Raw genomic sequence first — 26,699 nt, forward strand, 5'->3', positions numbered from 1 at the left:
GGCTAGAGTGAGCGGCGGCAGCCTAGGGTGAGCAGAGGCCGGGGGCTAGAGTGAGCGGAGGCCGGATCAGCTCCAGGCATGACGAAGCAGATATCGTCCTCTTTTGGAAGGCCAAACAAAGTAGTTTCGCTTTCACAACGAATCACACAGTGCCTTCACGACATGGCGGCGGCAACAACAATACTACAGCGAGAATAAAAGTTACGCCTTCTTTATTTGCGTGAACATTTGGGCGGCGTTATGCAAACCTTCCCACATAGTGATGTAGATATGTGGGGGCATGTTAGAACGAGCCGTTTTAGGTAGGTGTAGCTGACTCTAAACCTTTATAAAGAATATCTCTTTGGATTTGAGACTTTAGTCTTTGCAACTTTACAGATCTTCTTTATGCACCAAGAGCTTGTAACACTCCAAAGAGAAAGGAAAAATTTAAATCGCATCATATGACACCTTTAAATAATTTCAGCATGTGTTTCACACACAAAAAAAAACCAAGTACATACAATTACGTACAATTTACATTAGTTACAGGGTTTCTGCAGATCTTTTAAGCTCAAATTTAAGACTTTTTAAGACCTTTTTTAGGACCTGCACAAATAAATGTAATAACATATGAGCAGGGTATGGCAATGCCTATAGTAGCATATTAAACCGTAAAATTACTGTAAAAAGCATAATTTACACAGTTCAGATACAAGTTTTCACAAAAACAAAACATCTTACAAATGATAAACTTTACATTTCAGCCTTTAAACCATTGTTAAGAAAATGGATGAGTAAAAAGTATAAATTATTAATTTAAACAATTATTATGAATAAATTGTTATATAAATTAAATAAATTAGGGGTGTGCAATATTGACAAAAAAATTTTATTTTCTGGGATTTTATCGATAATGATAATTATACGATATTTCATTGAGCGTGTTATTGTGCTGGTATTTTAAGGACTACTGTGGACAGCAGACTCCTGAATTTTTTATATTCTTCCTATTCTGTGTGGTCAGTTCACAGCAGTGATATAAATTAATCTTTTCCAACTAGTTTTATGGGCATTTTTACCATTAAGCCATTTTTTCTAAAAGTGTGCATCATCTTGTGTGTCAAATTCTTGCATTTGGGTGGTTACCAAGCAAATGAAATCAGTATCAACAGAATTCATCTTTGCAATGCAGAGAAAACACAGAAGCTGCATCTGAAGTGGCATTTAGATGCATTTACACACTGTTTAATGCAGCTCAGAGGGACATAGACTACTTTAACCTGCAGTTACAAATGCATAAATAATGTTTTGATATTTTAAACATAAAACATTCAAAACTGATGTTTGAAATTATTAAAAAAATTAAAAGGTACCTTAAATGTGAAATTAAAACCGCCAGTAGGTGGCAGCAAGTCACAGTTAATAAGTGAGTCATTGCGATTAAACCGAATCATTTAAACGGTTGATTCATTCAGGATGCTGGATCGGCTTTCACTGTGGATGAAGTGGAGTCCAGCCCGGGATCGTCACATGTGGTTGCCGCAAGCCCGCCCGCCCGCTGCTCACTCAAGCCGGCCGCAGCTCACGAACCTTAAACCGCATAAACGCATTTCATTACACCAAATACACAAAATAATGTTCTTTTTAGCAATATCATATGACCCCTTTTTAGACTTCTTGTACAATTTAAGACTTTTATAAGGCCTTAGATTTGATACAACTAAATTGAAGACTTTTTAAGACCCCGTGGAAACCCTGTAGTTATGAATTGGAGTGTGGTGCACTTTAGATTCCTTTACCCTCTGGGTTGATCTGAGGTTCAAATTTTTCTGAAGTGACCTCTGTGAGATCTTCTGGGTTTAGGCTCCACACGCTGACCCCCTCAGCTGCTCCTGCTGCCATGGCAGCACCCAGGGCTGTGGTCTCAGGCATGGACGGCTTTACTGTAAATAAATACTTACTACATCACATATCTGCCCATCTGCAAACATCAGTAAAATTACATTTATTCCAGTGTTTATGTACATATAAAGACTCATATAAAGACTTGTGATATAAAGACAAGATGAAAATGTGCATCTTACCAACTGGGATACACAGTATGTCGGCCTGCAGCTGCATCAGTAGCCGGTTGGACGTCATGCCTCCATCAACCTGGAGCTGGGACAGATGAATACCACTGTCCTGGTTCATTGCATCCAGAATCTGAAACAAATTTGGGCATCCTTTATCATCCTACAAAAAAAATTATTCATTTATTCGTGATATACTCAAATTTAGAAAGCACCTCTATCCTTAAGACCATAAAAAATAAGTAAGGGAAAATATACAGTAAACTGTCCCTGCAAAATAACTTCAACAGGGCGATCAGGAAATTAACTGGATGGCTGACTGTATGTTATAGATTACACATCTATTTAAATTAACAAGAAATGAAGATTTGAGTTGAAATTATGTATTACTTTGCAGAGACAACAGATGCTATGTAGGACACAGAAACTTTTCCTTCGACAACGGTTAATTTTCAGAATCAATTATTCCAGAAAGCCATGTAATAAGTAAGGGATAATTAACGGCTAGCCATGCGTTAAAGGATTTTAAATGCACGACGTGGAGGCAAAAAACTACCCAACGCGAAGCGGAGGGTGGTTGCCTCCACGAAGTGCATTAAAATCCTTTAATGCCCAGCTAGCCGTTGATTATCCCACTTATTCCATGGTCATTGCCAAGTTAAAGACAAGTTAAAACTAGTATTGCTCTTTGCAGCACAATATTTGACCAAATGGGTAAAAATGAGTTATTTTCGTCAGTTACGGCACATTAGCGCTAGCATTCTGCCCACTTCAAATCATACACAGAGATGAAATAGTTATAGTTAGAATAGTATAATTAATTACAGCATGTATTTCAATTAATTATCGATCGATAGTTTGAGAGAGAGCAAGAGAGCGAGAGAGAGAGAGAGAGAGAGAGAGAGAGAGAGAGAGAGATGACAGTTGTGTGTAGATGTGTCTGCGCATCTCTCTGTACAAACAATTACTTCAAAAACAGCGATTTTACCACCTCGTTGCTGAGGAATATAATGTAGCGATCTAGTATCTAGGCGATTTTATTAATGAAAATCTCAGGGAAGCGTTGACAACAAGTTTGTGTGTGTGTGCAGCGCAATCAGCGATCTCGGCCCTCTCTCTCTCTCTGTGTGTGTGTGCACGGGTGCGAGTGATGCGTGTTGGTTAGTGTGCATCAATTAAAGCAGCGCATTAATATAGAATGGTGATTAAACTGACTTGGAACTACCTGTGCATTAAACGGTTTTACTGCATACCTGCCAGCCAATCAGAATCCAGTATTCAGACAGACCATGGAATAAGAATGTATAATCATGCAGATGCCAATTCATGGAGGGATACCTCTCGTGTCTGGAAGCAGACAGCTTCAAGTGCTGCGAAAGCCAAATGACTCCTATTGGTGAACTGTGTTAGACCACAGATGATTCTGTTGTAAGCAAGAGACAGAGGTTCAATGTTGTACATTTCATATGTAATAACACAAAAATTGCAACTGGACTTCACATAATAAACGCTTTATGAAATTCACAATAGGATTTTTTTGCTTCTTATAAAACTCTAATGCCTTTCTCTAATGTGATGCTCATTCTTCTCAGGCTTTAGTGTTTCTACATCGCTTACATCAACCGAAAACGATCTTTTAAATGGATGTATCAGTAACTAACCCTCTAGCACTTGGTTCCCAGTATGGCGCATATAATCCAGAGAATGCAGGGACAAAATAACAGCCATATGATGTGCCAACGTCAGCAGCTAGTTCCTCTGGGATGAAAAGTGAAATGTTTAAAATGAAATATTCCAAAACTGGGTTAAATGTTCTTGTATGAGGGTATAAATATAACCTTTTACACAAACACACCTAGTTCTGTAGAGGTTTGGATAATTCCGAGATTATCCTTTAGCCAACGCACAACTGCCCCTGCAATGGCAACAGAACCCTAGAAAAGAAAAACTCCAGATTAGCAAGGGTGAAGGACTGGCTACATCACTCTAAATCACAGAGTAATTATGAGAAATTTATTGACTTTTCATGTTTTTGAGAGGTGGAATGAAATAGCTGCCACATAAACAAAACATGTACATTGATTTGGTAAGAACTACTTTGCCAGGAACATAATATGTAATAAACAATGTCAGCATTCAACAACATTACCTCTAGTGCATAGCAGGCAGGCTTGTCACGCCCTAGTTTATATGCGATTGTTGTCAGGAGTCCATGGTCTGACATCACAGGCTTCAAGATATGAAAAAAAACCACGTAGATTAAATTAAAAACAAAACATTTTTTTTGATGCTATATGTATGTTGAATACCTTAGTCCCTACGTTCTTTAGCAGGAAACAACCAGTCCCATAACTGTAAATAAAAAAACAAACAAGTTACACATTTTGAGCAAATATACAAATCACATCATCTTCCTTTAGTCTAAGCACACATTTTTGCATGTTGACAAATAGGGCTATGTGGAGAACAGTACACTGTAAAACATGATCGTGATTTGAACAGTAAAAGTCTGTAAAAATGCTACTGTAAAAACCTGTTAATTGGTTAACAGTAAGTTTCCATACTATACATATAGTGAATAACTGTAATTACATTTAATGTAATTTTACAGTAAAATACTATAAAAATTATGGTTTTTGGAAGTGAAAAAGAAAAAGTTATTGTATAATTTACAGTGAAAAACTGCATGACACTTCATATTTGATGTTTTTTCATAGAAATATCCGTTTCGTTTTATTTTTTTCTTATCGGTTGTGTACATTAGGGTTTTATCTTGTATCTAATGTTGTTAAATTAATGTTAAATGCATTATTTCAGTATTGTGTGTTACCATGTTTAGTATTTGTGTGAATGCCACTGTGCACCTTCTTTATAAAAGTATTTCTCTCCTGAGCTAGTGGAAAAGCTATGTGTGATGTGCTTTGATTCATCATGTGACTTTCTCGTCATCACCACCTGTTTTTGGTGGTTATCAGTGTATTACAATGGTACAAAACAGATATTAGTACTTCAATAGTTTGGTATATTAACATTACATAAGTTAATGAAATAGTTTTTTTTTTTTTAAGTCTAAAATGTTGCTACCATATTTTTTACAATGAAGTTCTGGCAACAACAGCAGCCGGTATTTTACCATAAATGTCACAGATTTTTTTTACAGAGTAGAATCTGCTCAGTTATACTACTGCATATGAACTGAAAAGACAGATTAACAAAACAAAATCGTACGTATTTTTAGCTTGTCCGTCCTTGAAGCACATCTGTCCCACCAGCGCAGCAGACTGGTCACCAAGACACTGTAAACAAATCTAAAGTTACTTTAAAGGACATCAGAAAGTATTTGTGAATTTCTGTATTATTTTTGAGGCTCTGAAGATATAGTACTTTATATGCATTATGGTCAATTTAATTGTCCAACTAAAAATAATTCATGACACAATGTACTACACTTACACACAACTAAAAGTTTTAAGAGACATTAGCTAAATAAGAGCAAGAAACTACAGAAAGAAACTGTAATCTTTCTAATAATAATCTAATAATCTTACCCCTGATATGGGGACACCAGTTAAAGGGCCAGATTTCTGTAAGAAAAATTTAATTAACAAGTAAAACATTAGGGGAAGAATTTAATAATACACAAATGAATGTAATAATTAACATGCATTATACATCCCCCTGCTTAAAGTCAGAACGCAAACACTTCAGATAAATAGAATCAGATTAATAATTATAAAGTCTAATACTTTAGTGGACAAAAGCATCTTTGGCAAATCATCTGCCGCTGTGTGCTGCAAGTATCTGCTCTAAACATACTCCACAAAAAAGAAGAATCAGTGACTCTGCAAGTATGTTAAAAACTGTAAAAAAGCTGCTTCATTTTCATCACTGCAACTCAAGATGGTGCGGCTTCAGCAATAGTGAATGAATAAAGCAACAAAGAAGAGGACCATAGCCATAAAACTAAATGGTAAAAGTTCCTAAATTTCAAGAACTGTTGGGAAGGACAGGAAGTGCGTCAGGTGTCAAGCCAAAACACAATGAAAAACAGACAAGATCACCACCCGGTACATTTCCAATAAGACCTTAACTCAACCAAAATGTGAAAAACATGTTTGCTGCATATTGGAAATGCACCAATTTCTGTGATGACAACATGACACAGCAAAGTTTTCCCAGACATGACAGTGTGGACAGCTAGAGATACTCACCAGATTAGAGCTGATTTTCTATCAGTCAGCCCGAAGAGATCACAGGACACAAAATATAATCATGGTAAAAAAGGACACACTAAAATCTCCAAAGCGTGAAATGACTGCTCCACAGCAAAATTCAACTTTGGATGGAAAGATGTTATTGGGGCTTGTGGATTTTTTGTATGTTCAGTTAAAGAATAAACAGTTACTCTTTGACAGGCACTGCTCTGGAGCAAAGATCATTTCTCTCTTTTTTCTCTTGCCCTGCATTCAAAGAAATACTTATTCTGAACAGGATACATTTACAGCAATGGGACAATTTACCACAACAGAATCCTACCCATGCATTATGTAACATAAGTACAGAAAGCAGGTCTCTCTTTGGGATCAAACACTTACCATTAAACCATAAATCTCTGAAGAACTTCTCACTTTTGGCAGAATTTCCATTGGTATATCAAAATATCTGTTTAAGAAATACATGTTATAAATATATATTAAATATATTATATATTAAATATTAAAAACAGTAAAGACTGGAATACACTACACGTTTGCCCAGATTATTGCCTATTTGCAGTTTGGTCACCAGTCTTCAGATTCTGAGCAGTCAGAGTTGACATTTTATAGACTATTCTAGAGTCAGAGGATGTCTCACAAATTCATGATGATTGATATTTTGGGCAGATTTTAGAACAATATTGTTTTCATTTGTTCAGGTGTCTCCTAGCAATGAGGTTCATGTTTCTGCGCAAGTTTGTTGTGTTTGAAATGACTTAAAAGTCTGGTAGTGTGTGAAAGTCAAGTCACTTAGGGTATGATGGTCAGTTTTTCTCTGCAACTATTCTCTAAATAGAGTTGGGTATTGTTTGGTTTTTTTCGATACCGGTGCCAAATCTATACTTTTAAAACGGTTCCGGTGCCTGAACCGATACTTATTAAAAAATAAAAAAAATAATTAAAATTCCCCCAAAAATTATGGATTGGCCATTAGCACTATAAACACATGATGTCGGTTTCATTCATACTGGACACCAGAGGGCGCCCTCACACAGAATATCCACATATCCAGTCACAGAAGTAGCGGAACTCATGACCCTCCAGGAAATCCATTTTTTGGACAAAGGCATGGCTATTTTAGCTGTAACTGAGTAAACCGAACATAAATGTTTTGATTGATAAAACAAAGACAATAAACACTCGACTGCGACAATATAGTTTATGTGTTATTCAAGCCATCTCTGGTATTTTCATAATAATTAAGTATATTTATAATCCATTGCTAATCGATGTATTCTTTTTAAAGTAGCCTATGGAACATATGTTCTGCCTCATTCTGTGACAAGAAGCCACATCAGATCAGAAAAGGAAGCATTTCACTGGTGTTGTGGAGTAAAAATGTTAATGTATAATGTTCTCTTTTGTTGGACAACAGGTTTAGAAATGTGAATACAAGGGAGGTTTAGTATGGGTGTAGAATTGTTGCTTAATTCCAAATAAATAGATTATGATCCACAAATAAATAGAATGAGATCCACAAATAAATCTTAATGTTTCACAAACATGCTAAAAATGCTTTTAAAATGTAATATATATATATATATATATATTTCATCTTATGGGTAGATTAATTTCTATTACTGCCGTGACCACCACAGAATATCAAAAATGGACACTCGCATTACTACAAAGATTTGTTGGATTTGTATTATTAGAGCTTTCTGACTTTCTGACATTTTCTCAGTCGGGAAATTATTTTTTCTTCTTGCTTCTTACGTTCGTTTCGGAGAACCAGAAGACAAATATTTAAATCGATCGCTCAGGCATGGCACCGAAATCTGCGTTCTGATTCGGTTCTAGTACATACCGGTTACATAGGTCCCGGTGCCATATTGGTATCGGGTTTTTGATACCCAACCCTATCGGTAACTATTTACAAACTGGCAAGTGTGTAATGTGTAGTGTAGATTTTAAAAGGCACAAAGTGTATTCCAGTCTTAAAGGGATACTCCATATCCAAAATGAAAATATTCTCATTATTTACTCACTATCATGCCATTCCAAATGTATGACTTGCATTCTTCAGATGTAACAAAAAACAGTCTTCTAAAATAAAACCAAAAGGTGTGTATAAGAAATATCATATTTTTAACCATTGCTTCATGCCAACTGTCATACACAGGTTCAGGACAGCATTGTGAAGCACAACATCAGCACATTGTGAAGCGTGACATAAGTGTTTTTAAGCTCATGCAAGAAATGACACAGAAGCCATTACTTCTTGCTAGAATGTCACAACATGCTGACATTATGCTTCACAAACATGCTTATATTTATGCCAAGCGAACCCAGGTGTGACAGCTGGTCAAAAGCGATGGTTTTTAAAATGTTTAAAATTTCTTTTTCTCTCACACACACCTATAGTATTGCTTCAGAAGACGCCGATTCATCAACTGGGGTTGTGTAGATTGCCATTGCATTTGTTTTGTGTGTTTTTTTAAGCATCAGTTTTGAGAGTCCTGTACATTTACATTATATGAATTCAAAGAGATGGATTATATTTCAAAAAATCTCTGTGTGTTTCAGAATGAAAAAAAAGTCATTTACATCTAGAACGGCATGAGGGTGAGTAAATGATCATAGAATTTAAATTTTTTGGGCAGAGTATCCATTTATACTTTTGCATATGCAAATAAGCATTGGTCTAGAAAGATTTATATAAAACTGTATGTATGCAAAATTGTACTTACTTGCAGAGCTCTGGATCCCAGTCCATTGTATGAATATTGAAGAGCATTGTTCGGCTGGCATTGGTTACATCTGTGCAATGAACACCTCCCTTCTTCCCCCCAGTCAGGCACTGAAAGTTAGGGGTTATCCCTGATTATTTAAACAAGTTAAAATATTTACATTATGATCACTTCATACTGATTAGAGCAGTGGTTCCCAACCACATTCCTGGAGCCCCCTCAACACTGCACATTTTACATGTCCTCTTTGTTTGGCACATACATTTCAGGTCTAAGAGTCTCTACTAATGAGCTGATGACCTGAACCAGGCTTGATTAAGGAAACATGCAAAATGTGCAGTACTGGGGGGCTTCAGGAACGTGGTTGAGAACCACTGGATTACAGCATTTGAAATCAATCCATGACCGAGTGCTTGAGTTTATTTTGCAGTATATTGCCCCTAAGACATGAACTAATTTCTTCTTCTACCCTTCAACCTAAAAAAACATGTACACAAACACTATAGAAATGCATAAGAGAAACCTCACTGCCACTGCTCTTACCCAGATAAGCCAAGAGTCCACCGTTCCAAACATGGCCCTGTGAGAGAGCACAGCTTCATGGACCTTTTCCACGTTATCCATCAGCCAGCGTAACTTCACTGCACTGAAGTATGTGCTGATGGGTAGGCCAGTCTTGTGCTGTATGAAGCAAGAGAAGTAACAAATATTATTGAGTTTTGCCAACTTTATGTAAAATAACAGAAATAAAAAAATAACCAGAGTACAGTTAGAAGTGGCTTGATGAGCGCAATTTTTGTTTTGATTTGATATATTTCGGTTTGAAACAAGAAATCGGGGGGGACAGGCAATCTCCTGCCAGACATATTGAACATTGTTTTACATAATAATGGATTGTGGATGTAACTGTTCAAGTTTACAAGGAGACACTCTCACTCTCACCTTGAGGTGGTTTTTGTTTCTGCCTGGAGTTTTGTTGATGAGCCTTTCTACTGTTGACTGGGTTCGCAGATCAAGCCAAACTAAACACATCCAAACAAATCAGGAATTATTTGGTTATTTGATTCCGGACTGTAAAGCAGTAGATATGACTACTCATATTAAATGATGGTCATATACAGGGGTGGACTTGGAGTAAAAAGTTGCCCTAGACTTTCTGGCATAGAGCGGCCCACCACACCTGATCTCCAATACACCAGGGATGGCCTGGCCCATGCCGATGCTGCCTTTACCAACTCGGACTGTGTCCACTGCGTGGACCTGCCGGTTCATGACTTACGAGCTCAGAGGGATATTAGAGACTGCCAGGAGTAAATTTGACTCCTGGTATTTCCAGTCGGGCCGCAGCCAGGCCGCTTCGAGGAGGAAGTTACCCTTCTCCCTGCATGTCCATTAGCACGCTGTGAGGTCGTGGACTGCACCACAATCGGCATGCTCCCACGCTCCCACACAGTCTCTCTTCTCCCACGTGGACGGGGCGGAAGCCCACAAATACGTGTGCATGCCCCCATCGAGGAGACTGCCGCCGAACACTTATGCCCTTCTTCGGCCACGCTGGGCGTGGACCTCAGCCTGCCATTCAAGCCCTGCAGGCTGACTGCCCACCTGGCTGACAAGGCCAACACTTCCGCCAGTGAGGTGGCATCCGCGCTACACGCTATGGTGTTGATGCAGGTTTTCCAAGCAAAGCTCCTGCAATCCATGGACAGTGGCAGCGTCACCGCTGAAGTGATGAAAGACCTGCGTGCAGCACCTAAGTGCTCAGCCCAGGCCATTGGTCGATCCATGGGCTTATGGTGGTCCTTCATATGCACCTATGGTTAACCCCCTGTGGTCTGAGGGGGATTTGGGGCCCTGGAGAAGTTTTGACATGTCCTGACATTTGTGTTTTTTTCAGTATCTTAAAAACATATTAATGGCTTAAGTATGATTACACTGTATTCAGCACAAACTATGCTACAATAATATATAATCAGCATGTATGAACATGCATGTATGAATTTATGCATGGTTAGTGAGAAACTAATTTTTTTAAGTCACTGAAATAAGGCTGTGAAACACATACAGAACATTTGTCCACAATACTTTTGAGAACTTAATGTGGTAGACCAGTTTTTGCTATAAAATGATGTAATAATCATCCTGTTTACTCATTCACAGGAAACAATATATTGATTTACCTTTTGTAACACATGTTTTGTGTTAGAAAAGCCGTATGTGAGGGAGTGACAATGACCATGAATATTTAGTGATTCACACCTGAGAGACAAAAGGCCCTCCCCTAATGGCCCATCAGTGTGACTGAGGCAGGTAAGAAAGAATGTGAGAAAAGAGTAAAATAATGGGGGTTTTGATTATTTGTATTTTATTTACAACACATTATAATCAAAATATACATAATGAAGGTCAAAGACACATTATAGAGCACACTGATCTAGACTTGAACAATAATACACATTTGTGCCATTTCTGAAACTGATCCTGTTCAGCTGTTGAAACAAGTAAACCTTACCTGGTATTGCCAATCTGTTTGCTGCTTCTTTCCATGGATTCAAGGGGAAAAAACAGCCCATCATAAGTAGTCATGGAGCTTATTTTTTTATGTATGTATTACACAATACAAAAACATTTTATATCTGAGAAACTAAATTATTATTAAGCACGTAATAAACATCTACATATATTAGTGAACAGAGTAGTTCACAGTAAAGACTGGTCTAAACATTCTCAGACTCTAAAATTCAGTTTTACAGAGTAAACACTAATATTACTTTTATATCGTATTGTTTTATATTTTATAGAACATTAAAAAAAACATCCTGGTGTCGTGTCATTTAGTCAGTAATTAGTTTGGGAAAAGTCTAACAAGTAAATTACGTCACATTAACATAATAACAACTAATGCAAGTAATAAAACATGACTTACTCATCAGAAATGATCTCCTCCGCTGCTCAAGCTGCGCGTCACATCGCGTTCTTCTTCTGAGGTAAATCCAAAGCTTATTCCTCTCAGCACATCTTCTTCCAGAAATGAAAAGTATCCAAGATGAACTTGATGAATCTTCAGGCTTTGTTTACGGCGGTGATGTGGATGTTTACAGGTTCGCGCGTCTCACGTGGAAGATTATCGTATGAATAGCACACGCTGCATGTGGGCGTGATCACATTACAGTTAATGAGCTCAGATGGGAAAAACTGGACCTTGTGTTGGTTTCATACAGATGACTTTATCAGAGAATATTTGTTTTCAACATGACTTACATCATTTAAAAGTAGACACTTCAAGCTTTCTATAGATATGTCTCTGTGTGAAATATTCACTGAGTTTGGGTTTATTTTTTTTTACGTGTTTCAGAAAGAAGTTCACAGAGACTGAGATGGCAGAAGAACAGTGCGCTACCCTGTTTGTTTTATTTATTTTACAAAAGCACAGCATTCTGTTGTTATAATGATTGTATACAAATAAAGGTAGACCCTTTACAGATTCAAATGATGTATTGCTCTTATCTGTATGATCAAAAATGACAGAGTAATTTAAGTTAATTTTGGCATTATCAGGAAAAAATGCCCCAAAATGTGCCGGCACGTTCCTCGACCCCAGAGGGTTAACCCTAGCTGACCTGAAGGACTCTGACCACAAGACACTCATCAACACGCCAATTACTCTCTCTGGCCTCTTTGGTGACGCCGTGGAGTCAGTGGTCGAACGTTTCTCTGAGGCTCAAAATCGGGCAAAGGTGATGAGTCATCCAATGCGCATTCCATCAGCCTTCAAGATCACGCTCGTCGTCAGTGATAGCAACTGGAGGGATTCGGCCGCTATTTCAGTTCCAAGACCTGTGGAGAGCTATTCCTTGTTTCAATGGCATGGTTCCGTCACTGACACTGCCCCAAAATGTCTCTATTTTGAAACAGGAAGTTCACAACCTGCTCGCAAAAGGAGCGATCAAGCAAGTCCCTCCGAGCGAGTGGGAGAGCGGGTTTTACAGCCACTATTTTGTGGTATGCAAGAGAGATGGGTGACTCTGTCCGATTCTGGACCTGAGGCCCCATCAACAGAGCACTTCAGAAGCGCACGTTCAGGATGACGACTCTGAAGTAGAAGTAGATATTTTCATATTCAGATAGCACCGCGCCAAAGGCGTTTCCTGAGGTTTGCTTTTGAGGGCACGGCATACCAGTACTCAGTGCTCCCTTTTGGGCTGGCTTTAGCCCCGTGCACGTTCTCAAAGTGCATAAGTCCGGCGCTTTCCCCTCTCAGAGCGAGCGGTATGTGGATTCTAAACTATCTGGACGATCGGCTGATTTTAGCCCATTTAAGAGATGTGCTTGTCAGTCATGCGGATGTGCTGCTTCGCCATCTGGAGTCCCTAGTGCTGCGTGTGAATATGCAGAAGAGCTTGTTCACCCTGAGTCAGTCTATAACATATCTGGATGTGTGTTTTGACTCGGTGGAGATGCAATCAGCTCTGCATTAGCTCTGCAGCACAGGCTGGATAGCGGGAGTCTACCGTTGACACTAAAGGTGTATGTGGCTGATATTGCTTCGTTTCGTTCCCCGGTACCGGGTAGCACATGCTGGTGGTCAGATTTCTCAGGGGAGTGAGGAGATTACATCCCCCACGCCCACCTTTGGTGCCGCCGTGGGACCTAGCGCTGGTGCTAAAAACTCTCTCTCTTCCCCCATTCGAGCCCTTGGAATCTATCGATATGAGGGAACTCTCCCTCAAAACTGCTCTGCTTCTCGCCCTTGCCTCGGCTAAGCGCATAGGAGATTAGTATGCGCTCTCGATGGGCAACGATTGTATTAATTTTGGGCCTGGGGACTGCAGTGTTACTCTCCGGCTCAGACTGGGCTACATGCCTAAATCTCTTTCCACCCTCTTTAAAGCGCAGGTAATTTCTTTGCTTGCTTTTTCTTCCGAGCCGTCGACCTTGCATGACACCGAGGGTCAGAGCGCTGTTTGCCTGGTTAGGGCTTTAAGGATTTGTATCGACCACATGGCCATCTTTCGACAGTTTGACCAGCTCTTCGTGTGCTTCAGTGGCTATTCTAAAGGATGAGCAGTATCTAAGCAGAGGCTTTCTCACTGGATAATGGACGCTATCATGTCGACTTATGCGAGCCAGGGACAGGAATGCCCTCTCAACATCAGAGCCCATACGTTAGATATGCTAATTTGCTATACCCGTGTTAAAATGTTCATTGGTCTAGCTCTGCCTATCAGCTGCGGGCTTCCCTAATGGCATCACTATTGGTTGGGAATTGTGTGTTGTTCTACCCCATGCTTGGTGTGGTCATAGCCATGAGTTTGGCCTGATCTTCGCCGAGCTCACAGTGGGATTGTATACCAAATACACAATGTAGAGTGAACACTCGAAAGGGAACGTCTCCGGTTACTGTCGTAACCTCGGCTCCCTGAGAGCGGGAACGAGACATTGCAAAGATCGCTGCTCGAGCAGTTCTGCAGCGCTCAGTCTAAGATTAAGGCAATTGTCGTTCTCGCCGCATTTTATACTGCCCGCAGGCTTGTCAGTATTTGCATGTGATTTGCATAGATTAGTGACAATTGGCCAGTATCCTATAGGCGTTATCATATAAGGTTTCAGGATTTCAGAGAAGGGGATTAGTTCCCACTGCGGATGCTTCGCAATGTCTCGTTCCCGCTCTCAGGGAACCGAGGTTACTACAGTAAACTGGAGACGGTTTTTTTTACACTAGAACGGTCAAATAGACAGCAACAGCAACCAGTCTGGTTTCAGAAGTGGACATTCAACCGAGACTGCCTTGCTCTCAGTTGTTGAAGCCCTAAGACTGGCAAGAGCGGATTCCAAATCTTCAATACTTGCTGGACTTGCAATGCACTCTTGCTGGATCTGTCCGCTGCTTTTGACACGGTTAACCACCAGATCCTCCTGTCAACCCTATTGGCAAAGGGTATCTCAGGTACCACACTCCAGTGGTTTGAGTCTTATCTCTCAGATAGGTCCTTCAAGGTAACTTGGAGAGGTGAGGGGTCCAAGTCACAACATCTAACTACTGGGGTGCCTCAGGGCTCAGTTCTTGGACCACTTCTCTTCTCTGTCTACATGGCATCACTAGGTTCTGTCATTCAGAAACAAGGCTTTTCATATCACTGCTATGCTGATGACATTCAACTCTACCTCTCATTCCATCCTGATGAACCGACGATAGCTGCTCGCATCTCAGCTTGTCTAACAAAGATTTCTTGCTGGATGAAGGACCATCAGCTTCAACTCAACCTTGCCAAGACAGAACTGCTTGTGGTTCCATCAAACCCATCGTTTCATCACAATCTCACCATCCAGTTAGGCACCTCAACCATAACTCCTTCAAAATCAGCCAGAAACCGTGGAGTTATGATTGATGATCAGCTGACTTTCTCAGACCACATTGCTAAAACTTCCTGGTCCTGCAGATTTGCTTTATTCAACATCAAGAAGATCAGGCCCTTTCTTTCGGAACATGCTTCACAACTCCTTGTTCAAGCTCTTATTCTGTCCAGGCTGGACTATTGCAATGCTCTCTTGGCAGGTCTTCTAGCCAGTTCTATCAAACCTTCACAATTAATCCAGAACGCGGCAGCAAGATTAATTTTTACGAGCCGAAAAGAATGCACGTCACACCTCTGTTTATCAGTTTGCACTGGCTACCAATAGCTGCTCGCATAAAATTAAAGGCATTAATGTTTGCCTACAAAACTACCACTGGCTCTGCACCCCTTTACCTAAATGCATTACTTCAGACTTATGTGCCCTCTAGAAGCTTGTGTTCTGCTAGTGAATGGCGCTTTATTGTGCCATCCCAAAGAGGCACAAAATCACGTTCTCTGACTTTTAAATTAAATGTTCCCTCCTGGTGGAATGAGTCCTTAGCCATCTTCAAGAATCGGATAAAAACACATCTCTTCCATTTTTATTTGACCCTCTAACTCCAGCACTCTCTATTCTAATTCTATTCTTTAGAAAAAATAAAAAATACTTGCCCCTTTTAGACTTGCACACTATTTATTTACTAACTGCTTGTTTTTCTTAAAAAAACAAAAAACCAACACATACTTCTCTAATCTTTTTGCATTCTATCTATTTGTTTTATTTTTATTTATTATACAATTATAATTCTGAATTTCTGACTTCTGATTAACAAAAGTAAAAAAGGCCTCTAACACTAGCTTGCTCTATTATTTTTCTATTCTACCGGTTTTCTTTTTATTTATTATATGGTTTAAAAAAAACTTGCTACATGTACAGCGTTAAGCTAACTGAGACTTGTTACAGCACTTGTATATCATTGCTCTTTTGTGGATTTTGATTGCTTCCATTGTCCTCATTTGTAAGTCGTTTTGGATAAAAGCGTCTGCTAAATGTCAAAATATAAATGTAAAAGTAAATGCACATGTATTATGTCAAAATGCCTGTTTTGACGAGTATTCAGGTAAACACAGTCGGATATGACTTAAGTAGGGCTGCACAATTAATCAAAATTGAATCAAAATCATGATTTAATCATCTGGTTTAGTGCAATTATGAAATCAGGAAGGCTGTTATGTGCAGCTTGACAGTGCAGCACAGTCCTGTGATCAGTAGTAAATGCTGCTCCATCTGAAAGCACTGCGAGATTGAGTTGCTTATAACTTGCATTGGAACAAGCAACATGTGTCAAACATCTTCCAAACATGAGAAGCATTTATAAACCTCTTGTCCAACAAAAGACAATGTTTAATAACTTGTTTTTAATCCAAATTCACTTCATAACGTCATTCCAGTGTTTGAAATAAAATCCTTCTGTGAGATGATGTGGCTTCTTACGCAGAATAAGGCACGCAACATATTTCATAGTATTCTATGCAGTGATAAAGGCTATGTCTATTAGCACTGAACTATAAATAGACTTTATTATAATAACAATTACAATAAGAAGAACTCAGATAAACCATATATTGTCATAGTCGTGTTTTATTAGTCATATTGAATCAATGTAAGCATATCAATCTTGTTTATTCAGCTACAGGCTGTGATAGGGATTTCCTGGAACAATGTGTATTACCTTTTTTCTGCAGGGCATATTTGAAGTTTCAGCGCGAGAGCGCCCTCTGGCCTCTGGATGGATCAGTATTTACTACTGATCACAGAACCATGCTTCACTGACAAGCTGCACATGAAAAAAATGCAGCCTTTGCCAAATCACGATTGCAGTTTAATTTCAATGAATCGTGCATAAATTATATAGTGGCATTATTTATTCATTCATTCATTTTTTTTTGTTTACATTGATGGTTATGTTATATCCTTATGGTTATGGATAACTGCATGTACTACTACTATGAGGCATGATGCTTTGTTCAATCAGCAGTAGCTTTGCTAATGCTAGTGTATTAAAGTTTTTTCCTACTGAAGCTATTTGGCTGTATACAGTCTTATTGTACAAAATAACTCAAAGTCAAATACAAACAGACCTTACTCAAAATGATGGGCTTTTGAGAATCAACTTAAAATAAATGAGCACATTTCACTAATAATATTAAAATCATTGTGTCATAGATTAAATAATTTAAGAGATTTTACTTGATTTATTCAGGAAGATTCCATTAAAAAAAATCAAGCCTTAAAAACGACTTAAAAATATCATGTGTAATATTGTTTCCATAATCTTTAAGTAGATAGCTCATACCATTTTTTACAGTGGAAGCTTGTAATAAAGTTTTCTAATTTGAGTGTTACGGGTAGGTTTTCACAGGAAATTCGAGCACTGAGCTGCGTCATTACGTCACGTCTGTAAACAAAGATGTTGCCCCAGCTAGTATGCTATATTTGTCACGAATCCGGTCCATGAACTTCCATCTGCTAGCCATCAGAGGTCACCCTTTCTAATTTCATTGACTCTCGCACTACACACTGTTGCACATCACCCCATATCCCATCATTCATTGCACTGATTGCACTCAGCACGGATTGCACACAGCTGGTAACACTGATTGCACCCAGCTGTTTCATATCACTCCCTCACTATTTAACACTCACTCTGATCCCTTCCCTCTGCCGAGTATTGTTTAGCACATATCTTTGGATAGCTACACTAAGAGCCCTCAGTCGTTTCCTTAGCCTTAGCTGTTTTTCTCGGTTTCTGATCTTCGCCTGGTTTCCTGGTGTCTGCCGTTCATTGACCTACGCTAGCCCTAGGACTATTCTTGTGCCTTGCCCGCCATATACCTGTCTGCCACTGTTTGACCCTGCCTGCTTTATGACCACGTCTCTGTCTTCTCCAAAAATAAAGCTCTGCGAATGGATCCGCACATCTCACGTCTCGTCAGCCCCCTTACAATATTGCACGTGAGGATGCTGCAGATGACGAATCGTTTATAGCCTTTTCTCATAGCAGCTGGAATAAATGGCGGATTGTAATCCAGCAAAATCAAAACGACAATCCGTGACTGGAGATTCACCCGTAGTCAAAACCAAAAGAATTCGTACTGAGAAGTGGCTTCAGAAAAATGTAGCCTAATGACTGAAATTGGATTATGTTCCAGTTTTAAATGTGCATCTGATTACAGATACGTGGGATTACTCTGTACTAAAAATATTTATTTCAAAGAGAACAAGATGTAAGGAACTTTAATTTGCTTTTTGGGTTACAAGAACAATTTCTTTATATGAAATACGAATGACAATTAGAGATTAGGCTGTACAGGAAATCTACAGGTAACGCTAATATGTAGATGACATTCTCCAGTGAAAACTCTTGTTTGGGTCATACTTTCAAAATGTAGAATCTGAGAACACAAAGAGCAGTACCTGCAGACTGACAGCCACACATTAGATTCAGCCGCACTGGCGCCATGCATCAACCCACGCAAGGAAGATAATTTCGCAAATAGCTGCAATTGCAGGTTTTCAAACAGAGATGGCGACAAAGAGGCAAAACTTATGGACTGTAGCTTTAACTGGATGCTTTCTTTTAAGCACAGACCTAGGGCTGTAGCTATAGATTATTTTAGTAATCGAGTATTCTACCGATTATTTCATCGATTAATCGGATGAAGTAATTTTTCTTTATTAAAGAGCAATACTAGACATAAGAGAAAATAAGATAGGTCTCTAAAAAAAAAAAACTAATTTGTTTCCTTTTTAGAAAAAGAAATATTTTTACTGCTGAAACTGCATACATTAAATTACCTAAATTACTTGCTTTTGTAAGAGGCAAAAATCAGTGCACAGGAAAGTAACTTGGAACAAGAACAAGAGTCCATAAACAGTTTCTAAAAAAAATTCTGCAACATGAAAGAGTTATTTGGAGGATAAACCCTCTTAAATGTCTTTTTACGTACTGGTGTGTGTGTGTGTGTGTGTGTGAGTGAGTGAGAGTAAGTGAGTGAATGAGAGATTTGTTTTTGATATCCTTCATATTCTGTGTACTGGTCAGTTCACAGCAGTAATAGAAATTAATCTGTTCCAATAAGTTTACATAGATTTTTACATTTTATGGGCATTTTTACCTTTTTATAAAGCCTTTTTTTCTCTAAAAGTGTGCATCATCTTTTTGAGTCAAATTTTTACATTTAATCAGTCAATTAGAATAATAAGACATTTGAGCGGTTACCAAACAAATTATATCAGTATCAACAACATTCATCTTTGCAATGCAGAGGAAACACAGAAGCTGCATCTGAAGAGGCATTTAGATGTAGGCCTATTTACACACTATTTAATTCAGCTCAGAGGGACATGAATGCATTTAACCTGCAGTTACAAATGCATATATAATATTTTGTTATTTTAAATAGAAAACATTGAATACTGTTATTTACAATTGTTTTAAAAATGAAAAGATACTTTAAATGTGAAATTAAAACCACCAGTAGGTAGCAGCAAGTCACTGTTAAAAAGTGAGTCATTGCAATTGAACCGAATCATTTCAACAGTTGATTCATCCAGGAACAAAACACCGTCATGTAGAGATGAAAAAACAGTGCTGTGGCTGTGTTTTGAATTATTTTTTGCTGGTGAAATAAAGCAAAAACAGGCAATATAGTGTCTAAAACGTAAGTCTCTTAATATTAACTTCTTGTTTATTGAACTGTTGCATAAAACCCGTATCACATTTGTAATCATGCTGATTTTAGAGGTGAAAACTGGCACTCTTCGTGTGATATGGACTAACTTTCTTTCTGTGGTATTTTTATGCATAACTGTATGGTGTGTGTATGTGTCACAGAGAATGAGATAATCAACATGAATGGTGCTTAGTCTTTCACTAATCATAGCTAACTTAGGGACATCATAACTAGCAACCATATTAATTTTACGGTCTTAAAAATGTCCAGCGTTTATTGGGTTGCACGTCAGTGATAATGGTCCGTGGGGAAACACAGTGTTCCGTGTGTAGCTACAGTAAATGAACTAAACGAAGCCTTGAGGCAAATAATTTGCCTCAATTATTTTTTGTATTTGAGTTACTCAAGGAATCATTTCAGCCCTACACAGACCCAAAAAGGACAAACCCAAAACAAAATGGCTACAGTTCATGAACCCTGGTCTTTTCTCAAAGAAGACACTTGAATTTGTCTGAGAAATAACTGTAAATATTTAAAGCTGCACTCCGTAGGTTTTGCCTCTTTGTCGCCATCTCTGTTTAAAACCTGCAATGGCAGTTATTTGCAGAATTATCATCTTTACATGGGTTGTGCATCGGCACAGCTCTTCTGTCAGTCACTGCACCGGTGTGGATACTGTACATCGTAATCACAGATTCTACATCTTAGAAGTATGATGTAAATATAATTTGTTCTCACAACTGAGAAAAAAAAAGCCTTACAATAAATCACGCTACCAATGGTGATTTAATCTAACGATCGTAAAGTTAGCTCAAATCACATCAATCCGTGCAAATTATTATTATTGTTATATTTTGTTCTCAAATTGTTTGTTACATCAGCATTACGTGACATGTATTTACTATTTAGTGTGTATTAGTGTTAATTGTAGATTCCATTTTCTGTAAAGTCTGATCTCTAATTGTGAGAAAAGACTATAAATGACCTGCCACCAGCAGCACCCTCACATGCGATAAAGCCTAGTCGGGACTCCTTCTTTATGTATACAGACGTGATGTAATGACGCAAAGACGAAAGCACCAAGCTCGTATTTCCCTTGGAAACCTACCAGTACCACCCAAGTAGAACACAATATTACAAGCTTAACGTTGTGAATCGTGCTAAATTAAGGAGATAGTTTTGAACACTGGCTGGCTACGTACTTGCTCAAAAATGTATTTTATATCATTTTTAATAGGGATGCACGATATATCGGCCACCATATCGGTATCGGCCCATATCGGCTCATTTTTTCTGTTATCGGTATCGGCCTGATAAGAAAATTTGGCCGATATCTTAAAGCCGATAAATAATGCATTATTTCCTTCAGAGACACTTCCAAAAAAAAGTTACGGACTGCAGCTTTAAAGAACACTTATTTACAATAAAATAATCCATGTGAACTACTTGCAAATAATATTTCTATTTTAATATAGGACACTAACAGCGACACACTTAAGTGAAATCCAAAAGTTACCAAGTCTAAAGATGATAACTCTCCCACTCTGAGTTTTATGAATCATTTTCTTAGATGAGTGAAATTACACACACACACACACCGCGTTACTCTGCGCTGCGCAAAACTCCGCATTTGAACAGTCAATAACAAATACTTAAACTAGTAACAAAACATACTTACAGTCACTGATTCAGAAGCGCCAGATTGTCATAGCAAAGTCGGAATTTACCCTTTGTTTTTCGAAATAGCCTTTGTTCACAAGAAACATTCACAACATGCAAACAATTACTCCTTATCTTATGCTTGATATGCTGAAAATGGCTATGACTCTGTCATTGCGTGTTACGCACAATTAAGAATTACATTGTGTGACAATTAACATAAATGGCATTCAAATTGGAGAAATTTGCCAAAGGTCAGCAGTAGCTTGCATCCCTGGATATTACTGTCAGTTGTTTAACTTTTTTTTTTTTTATCGTAAACAGTTAGCAATATTTCTAGATTCCGCCATGTTCAACTGCTTACATCTTACTTCTCATTCTTCAAGCCTTAAAAAGTGCAATGCTGGAATTCCTGCTCAGCTTATAGACCCTTTGTTAGTAAACATTGTGATGTTTTTCTGTGGGCGTAGCTTAGGTAGAGGCAGAAATATTCCCCTGACCGCTTCACTAAAGCTAGCTATGAAGTTTGTTAGTTTGTTTTTGTTTGTTTTTTTAACAGTGATTGAAGAAAATCCGATTTTACCTGCATATGTAAAGTTACTCGCTGTCCGGGATCGCAACTGTTATTTGAAAAGGTTAACTTTAACGGACGAAACCAGATTGGCCGACCCTACACGCTAGCTCAAAGCATGGACGATCTGACAGGATTACCGCCGGTTGAGTGATTCACATCTATAGAGAAACCTAATGTGTAACGCTATAATAAAGAGAAACTCACCTGTGTCTGTCTAGTCATGAAGATGCATATATTTCAATTTCAGCAGGCAACTATTTTTACAGCTACATTACCATGAACTGGGCCAAAATACAAAAAAAGTTAAACATTCAATGTGATGGATATATTATTTGAAGTTGTATGAGTCATGCAATGATACAAATAGTTATTTTAAAGTATATACCTCCTGTAAATGATGTAAGTTTACAGTGACATATACCTTTACTTTACATACAGTACATTTAAATTAAGATGTGAATATTTTCTAGAAATAAAAATTCCAGAAACTAATTTTGAACTTTCTGTGTTTGATTATTTTTTTCTTACCAAGTTCTTAAAAATTCTAGCCACAATCAATCACAACAATGTATATACAATTACAGATCATTAAGCATATACATAGTCAGTTTGTTGTTTTACACACATGCACACAGACATGATTTCATACGCAACATATATTAATAATTAATAATATATTAATAATTTGACTCAATTGGGCCGTGTTGGCCATTTTACGAACTGAACGATGACATCACTGACTCAACAATGAACTGACTTTAACTGATAAACTGACTGTTTTCTATTGTCCTCTTGCATTATAAGCACATGTTTTTCCTGTTTAACACTCTAAAGTTGCTTTGACAGATTGACACAATCTGTATTGTATAAAGCTCTATATAAATAAAGGTGACTTGACTTACTTGACTAACTGGGCCGACGAATGATTATACGTAAATGTACTATCATTCATTCTTTAGACAATTGCGTAGCAACGAGACAGCCCACATTGTCCAGCGACTCATCAAGAAAACTCTTGGTACTCCAAATGGCCAGTCCACCCCTTGTCATATATAATAGGAAGGTAATGTTATTTACCTATAGCATTATAAAGTGGTTCGCCTGTTTCCTTGTCCCAAACAAGGGTGGTTTCCCTCTGATTGGTCACACCAATAGCTGCAGACATATTAAAACACGTGAAGAAATTAAAATAAACAACCACGAGCATGTAATAACAGTTAAATGGAGAAATAACAAGTTGGCTTGATACCTTTTATGTTCGAGATGTCAATGTTGAGCTGGGTCAGTTTCTCACAGGTTCTGTCCATGCACTCATACACAGACTGAAGAATCTCTTTTGGATCCTCCTCCACCCAGCTGAGGAAAGACAAGAAATAATTTTTAATGGGTTATTATTGTTAACTAAACTAAATCCATAAACAATTTTGTTATTTGAAATAAAATAAAGTTTAACTAAAATAAAAAAAAATATATATATATAAACTTTATTTTATACAATATTTCTCATTTTCATTTAGTTTAACTTGTTCTACTAAAATAACTAAAACCGAAATAAAAATTAATAAACTATATAAAAAAATAAGAAACATGACGAAAACACAACAAAATTACAACAACTCTAATTAAAATAAAAATAGAAAACATAAAATTAAAAACAAATTCAAAATATAAAAAAAAAACTACAATAATATCTCAATGGTACTAAATAACCCTGGTTCTCACTCCAACCAGCCACATGAAATTTGCATGATTCTTAAATATAGCACACTGTGCATAACTGAACACAGCTGACAACTTTGCCATCAATGCAAATGGAAGAAATCCTATTCAGCTCATCCAGAATAACATTATATGAACCAATAATGAACCTGTGATTTGAATCACAAGTTGTACGCTTACTATATTGCATAATGCATTGCCCCATTGAACCAGTGTGTGTCAATGCAAAGGACAAAATACTCACCCCTCTTTGGGAAAGCTCTGTTTAATCTCAACCTGATGGTGACTGAGAAGCTCTGCTGTTTTTGCATTGAAAACCTACAATTAAAAGAACAGATAACTTTTAAGTTTTTGATCATATAAGAGACAGTTATCTGTTTTTCCCTCCAAACTGACCCTGTTCAACATGCAGTATTAGAAAGACAGAAATCACAAGTATAAAAATTCAGCGTTTGTACCTGAGGGGTATTCCAGAAAGCAGGTTATGTGACATACCCAGGTATATTTGGGAGTAAGTAAGTGGATCACCCCGTCTTTCGGTTCCAAAAATGGAGGTAACTTTCAGGGTATGTTAGTAGCCATAGAAACTTACTCTCTGAACATAACCTGCTCCGGAGTAGGTTTGTTTCAGGGTTAGTTTACTTCAGAGCTATCAGCGAATGCGTGATCTATTGATGAGACTCCAGTGGGTGTGCCAGATTGAGCACAATATTATAATGTAATGTATGATTACAATATAGTTATCAAATCAATTTTATATATATATATATATATATATAGTTGTATATGTTAATTATAAAGCACTATTATAAGTAATATATAACATGTTATTATGCATGTTATTATATTTACTTTATTGTCATATACAAGTTATCGATATATATATATATATCTATATATATATATTTTTTTAAAGGGGTCATATGATTACATTTTTCCTTTCTCTTTGGAGTGTTACAAGCTCTTGGTGCATAAAGAAGATCTGTAAAGTTGCAAAGACTAAAGTCTCAAATCCAAAGAGATATTCTTTATAAAAGTTAAGAGTCAACCACGCCTACCTAAAACGGCTCATTCTAACACGCCCCCACATGTCTACGTCACGATGTGGGAAGATTTGCATAACGCCGCCCAAATGTTCACGCAAAGAAAGAAGGCGTAACTTTTATTCTCGCTGTAGTATTGTTGTTGCCGTTGCCGCCGCCATGTCGTGAAGGCACTGTGTGTTTCGTTGTGAAAGCGAAACTACTTTGTTTGGTCTTCCAAAAGAGGACGATATCCGCTTCGTCATGCCTAGAGCTGATCCGTGCTAGAAATCAGTGGTTAAGTTGTATTTACAACACTGTTCCAGAACAGTTTGTTAGTAGCCATAGAAACTTACTCTCTGAACATAACCTGCTCCGGAGTAGGTTTGTTTCAGGGTTAGTTTACTTCAGAGCTATCAGCGAATGCGTGATCTATTGATGAGACTCCAGTGGGTGTGCCAGATTGAGCACAATATTATAATGTAATGTATGATTACAATATAGTTATCAAATCAATTTTATATATATATATATATATATATAGTTGTATATGTTAATTATAAAGCACTATTATAAGTAATATATAACATGTTATTATGCATGTTATTATATTTACTTTATTGTCATATACAAGTTATCGATATATATATATATATCTATATATATATATTTTTTTAAAGGGGTCATATGATTACATTTTTCCTTTCTCTTTGGAGTGTTACAAGCTCTTGGTGCATAAAGAAGATCTGTAAAGTTGCAAAGACTAAAGTCTCAAATCCAAAGAGATATTCTTTATAAAAGTTAAGAGTCAACCACGCCTACCTAAAACGACTCGTTCTAACACGCCCCCACATGTCTACGTCACGATGTGGGAAGATTTGCATAACGCCGCCCAAATGTTCACGCAAAGAAAGGCGGCGTAACTTTTATTCTCGCTGTTGCTGCCGCCATGTCGTGAAGGCGCTGTGTGTTTCATTGTGAAAGCGAAACTACTTTGTTTGGCCTTCCAAATGAGGACAATATCTGCTTCGTCATGCCTAGAGCTGATCCGTGCTGGTCGCTGAGGAAATACATCAAGTTCGCGCTGTGGATCGCCGGATCGGCTTTCACCGTGGACGAAGCGGAGTCCAGCCCGGGGTCGTCACATGTATTTGCCGCAAGCCCGCCCGCCGCCACTCACTCAAGCGGCCTCTAGGCAAACTCCGCTCACTCTAGGCCGCCGCTTACTTTAGCCCGCCGTGTGACGCTGCATTTTGTTGTGAAAGCAAAACTACTTTGTTTGGCCTCCCAAAAGAGGACACGACTAGAAATCAGTGGTTAAGTTGTATTTACAACACTGTTCCAGAACAGTTCAACCAAATATTCCGATGTGTGCAGCACATTTTATGGAGGACCGTTTCCTGATCCTGGGAGAGTAGACTACAATGCCGGTGTTCTGACTCACAGACTGTAAGTAAGTTTTTTATATTTAAAGAATTTGCCACTGACGATTCAATCGCGAGTTTTGACCAGTGTAGAGTAGCGTTTGTTGTTTGTAATTTCTCCGATCACAAATGCAGACATGGTTTTATGTTTACGCAGCACGATGCAATGGAACGCGTAAAAAGTCATTATAATCCGTAATTATGTCCCCACTGGATGCAACAAATGCCT

General features: G+C 38.0%; 1 protein-coding gene across 6 annotated transcripts in view; it reads right to left on the reverse strand.

Moving 5' to 3' along the window:
- LOC107552382 (glycerol kinase) overlaps window positions 1-26,699 on the reverse strand; it is a 36,327-nt gene that overhangs the window by 3,821 nt on the left and 5,807 nt on the right. For 3 of the 6 annotated variants that reach the window (XM_016234247.1, XM_016234250.1, XM_016234246.1), the window contains exons 2-18: window positions 24,269-24,342; window positions 23,555-23,661; window positions 23,383-23,460; window positions 9,943-10,022; window positions 9,544-9,681; window positions 9,001-9,110; window positions 6,650-6,716; window positions 6,266-6,283; window positions 5,603-5,638; window positions 5,283-5,350; window positions 4,364-4,406; window positions 4,204-4,284; window positions 3,910-3,988; window positions 3,716-3,812; window positions 3,393-3,477; window positions 2,067-2,187; window positions 1,782-1,925 (exon numbers count right to left, since the gene is read on the reverse strand). In XM_016234247.1, coding sequence (XP_016089733.1) covers window positions 1,782-1,925; window positions 2,067-2,187; window positions 3,393-3,477; window positions 3,716-3,812; window positions 3,910-3,988; window positions 4,204-4,284; window positions 4,364-4,406; window positions 5,283-5,350; window positions 5,603-5,638; window positions 6,266-6,283; window positions 6,650-6,716; window positions 9,001-9,110; window positions 9,544-9,681; window positions 9,943-10,022; window positions 23,383-23,460; window positions 23,555-23,661; window positions 24,269-24,342 — 1,426 coding nt within the window. Of the gene's footprint in view, window positions 1-1,781; window positions 1,926-2,066; window positions 2,188-3,392; window positions 3,478-3,715; window positions 3,813-3,909; window positions 3,989-4,203; window positions 4,285-4,363; window positions 4,407-5,282; window positions 5,351-5,602; window positions 5,639-6,265; window positions 6,284-6,649; window positions 6,717-9,000; window positions 9,111-9,543; window positions 9,682-9,942; window positions 10,023-11,512; window positions 11,606-23,382; window positions 23,461-23,554; window positions 23,662-24,268; window positions 24,343-26,699 lie in introns of those variants that run through there. The other 3 variants (XM_016234248.1, XM_016234249.1, XM_016234251.1) reach the window with 3 other exon arrangements.

The sequence above is a fragment of the Sinocyclocheilus grahami genome, unplaced genomic scaffold, assembly GCF_001515645.1.
Source record: "Sinocyclocheilus grahami isolate Dianchi unplaced genomic scaffold, SAMN03320097.WGS_v1.1 scaffold448.1, whole genome shotgun sequence".
In the NCBI taxonomy this organism is placed as follows: Eukaryota; Metazoa; Chordata; class Actinopteri; order Cypriniformes; family Cyprinidae; genus Sinocyclocheilus; species Sinocyclocheilus grahami.